This window comes from Neopelma chrysocephalum, unplaced genomic scaffold (assembly GCF_003984885.1).
Source record: "Neopelma chrysocephalum unplaced genomic scaffold, ASM398488v2 Primary Assembly neopelma1_96261, whole genome shotgun sequence".
NCBI lineage: Eukaryota > Metazoa > Chordata > Aves > Passeriformes > Pipridae > Neopelma > Neopelma chrysocephalum.
In genome coordinates this window covers 12,068-14,958 of record NW_020924910.1, presented here as the reverse complement: position 1 = coordinate 14,958, position 2,891 = coordinate 12,068, and the positions used below count along the sequence as shown (strand labels likewise).

The 2,891-nt window shown below is 55.1% G+C and overlaps 1 protein-coding gene across 1 annotated transcript in view; it reads right to left on the bottom strand.

Annotated features, from left to right (window-relative positions):
- Positions 1-1,528: 1,528 nt before the first annotated feature.
- LOC113981216 overlaps positions 1,529-2,891 on the bottom strand; it is a 12,227-nt gene continuing 10,864 nt past the window's right edge. Inside the window, exons 6-7 of the mRNA XM_027708505.1 lie at positions 1,823-2,017; positions 1,529-1,570 (exon numbers count right to left, since the gene is read on the bottom strand). Of these exons, the coding sequence (XP_027564306.1) occupies positions 1,532-1,570; positions 1,823-2,017 (234 nt within the window). The 3' untranslated portion in view covers positions 1,529-1,531. The remainder of the gene's footprint in view (positions 1,571-1,822; positions 2,018-2,891) is intronic.

The following is a 2,891-nucleotide window of genomic DNA, read 5'->3' as shown; positions in this document are numbered from 1 at the left end:
GACACTTTGGGGACACAGGACAGGGCACATGGGATGGCAGCACAGGGCACAGGGGTGGTGACACCAAGGACAGAGGGCACATGGACATGGCAGCATAGGGCACACAGGGGTGGGGACACAGGGATGGTGACACTTTGGGGACACAGGGGTGGGGACACAGGGGTGGGGACACAGGGGTGGCAGCACAAGGGGGACACAGGGATGGTGACACACTGGGGACACGGGACAGGGCACAGGGGACACAGGGATGGGGACACAGGGATGGGGACATCAGGGACAGAGGGCACATGGGATGGCAGCACAGGGCACAGGGGTGGGGACACCAAGGATAGAGGGCACACAGGGGTGGCAGCACAGGGGACACGGGGCTGGGGACAGGGGACAATCAGAGCCCACGGATGGCACCTCACAGGGAAAACTGGTGGCAGCAGGACCTCGGGATCATCCTGTGCCAAGGGGGAACAGCCAGGACACGGCTGGCACAGGGACACCAGGGACACGGGGTGGCAGCACAGGGGACACCAGGCACTCCCAGCTCCAGGAATTAAGGACATTCCCAGCTCCAGGGATTTGGGACATTCCCAGCTGAAGGGATGTGGGACACTGGACATTCCCAGCTCCAGGAATTTGGGACATTCCCAGCTGAAGGGATGTGGGACACTGGGCATTCCCAGCTCCAGGAATTTGGGACATTCCCAGCTCCAGGAATTTGGGACATTCCCAGCTCCAGGAATTAAGGACATTCCCAGCTCCAGGGATTTGGAACATTCCCAGCTCCAGGGATTTGGGACATTCCTGGCTCCAGGGATTAAGGACATCCTCAGCTCCAGGGATTTGGCACATTCCCAACTCCAGGAATTTGGGACATTCCCAACTCCATGGATATGGGACATCCCCAGCTCCAGGGATTGGGGACACTGGGCATTCCCAGCTCCAAGGATTTGGGACATCCCCAGCTCCAGGGATTTGGGACATTCCCAACTCCAGGGACTTTCCGGCTCCAGGGCCATGGGACACCGGGAATTCCTGGGACACAGCCAGGAATGTCACCTGTCCTCTGCCAAAGGCCACACCCTCGGGAATGTCACCTTTCCACAGCTCCAGCGACCTGGGCACGGAATCGACGGGAAAAGAGGGATGAAATCCATCCCAAACCACCAATTCTGGGATGTTTCCTCCTGATTCATCCCGGTTTTTTAGTTGGGACTGCCGGGGGTTTCTCCCTTGGGGAGTTGGAAGCACCTTTGGCACCCCCAGACCTTCATTCCCAAAATTTAGGTCCTCCCGTATCCCCAGGTCTTTCCTTTCCCAAAGGGAACAAGGAGGAGGAAATCATGGAATGCTTTGGGTTGGAAGGGACCTGGAAGCTGCTCAACTTCCAACCTCCTTCCTCTAGTCCAGGTGGCTCCAATATCCCAAAATTTCCCAGGGAATCCCGCTGGAGACGGGAATAAACCCCCATTCCATGTGCACTTCCAATTTCCAGCTTTATTATTCCCGTTTCGGAGGGAAAAGGATCCCGGTTTTCCACCTAAATCTTGTTGAAGGCGGCGATGTCCACGCTCTGCACCTGGAATGAGAGCAGAGCCCTCAGGTCATTCCAGGCATTCCCAAGAAAACACATCCCGGTTTTCAAACCCTCCCTCTCTTATCCCGCTCCAAGTCCTCCAGGTAATTCCAGGCATTCCCAAGAAAACACATTCTAGTCCAAACCCTCCCTCTCTTATCCTGCTCCGAGTCCTCCAGGTAATTCCAGGCATTCCCAAGAAAACACATCCCGCTTTTCCAAACCCTCCCTCTCTTATCCCAATCCCGGACTCACGTAATCCTCGAACTTGGTGATCTCCTCTTCCAGGATGTCCGTTCCCACTTTTTCGTCCTCCACCACGCACTGGATCTGGAGCTTCTTGATCCCGTATCCCACCGGGACGAGCTTGGAAGCTCCCCAGAGCAGCCCATCCATGTGGATGGAACGGACACATTCCTCCAGCTTGGCCATGTCCGTCTCATCATCCCACTGGGAAAAGAGGCGGGAAATTTGGGAGGTTGAAGGGTTTTCCCGGGATTCGGCAGCGATCCGCTTTTTCCTCGGTTTCCTCCCCTTTTTCTGGAGTATATTCCCGTTTTCTTTCACCCAGGGGGACACCAGGACACCTCTTGGGATCATCCAGTGGATCCAAAGGGTCCTTTCCTGGCGGGTTTCGCCGGAGTTTGGGAAAGGGAAGGATCCAGGGAGAGCTTGGAGCAGCTTCCGGTGTCCAAAGGGGCTCCCGGAGAGGGACTGGGGATAAGGGATGCAGGGATGGGACACAGGGAATGGATTCCCACTGCCAGAGGGACAGATGGGATACTGGGAAGGAATGGGAAACTGGGGAGGAAGGGGATATTGGGCAGGAATGGGATATTGGAAGGAATGGGATATTGGGAAGGAATGGGATATTGGGAATGGATGGAATACTGGGAAGGAAGGGGATACTGTAAGGAATGGGATATTGGGAAGGAATGGGATATTGGGAAGGAATGGGATATTGGGAAGTATGGCATACTGGAAGGAATGGGATACTGGGAAGGAATTGGATATTGGGAAGGAATGGGATACTGAAAGGAATGGGATATTGGGAAGGAAGCGGATACTGGGAAGGAATGGGACACTGGGAAGGAATGGGACGCTGGGAAGGAAGGGGACGCTGGGAAGGAAGGGGATACTGGAAGGAACGGGATACTGGAAGGAATGGGATATTGGGAAGGAATGGGATACTGGGAAGGAATGGGATATTGGGAAGGAATGGGAAACTGGGGAGGAATGGGATATTGGGAAGGAAGGGGATATTGGGAATGGATGGAATACTGGGAAGGAAGGGGATACTGGAAGGAATGGGATATTGGGAAGG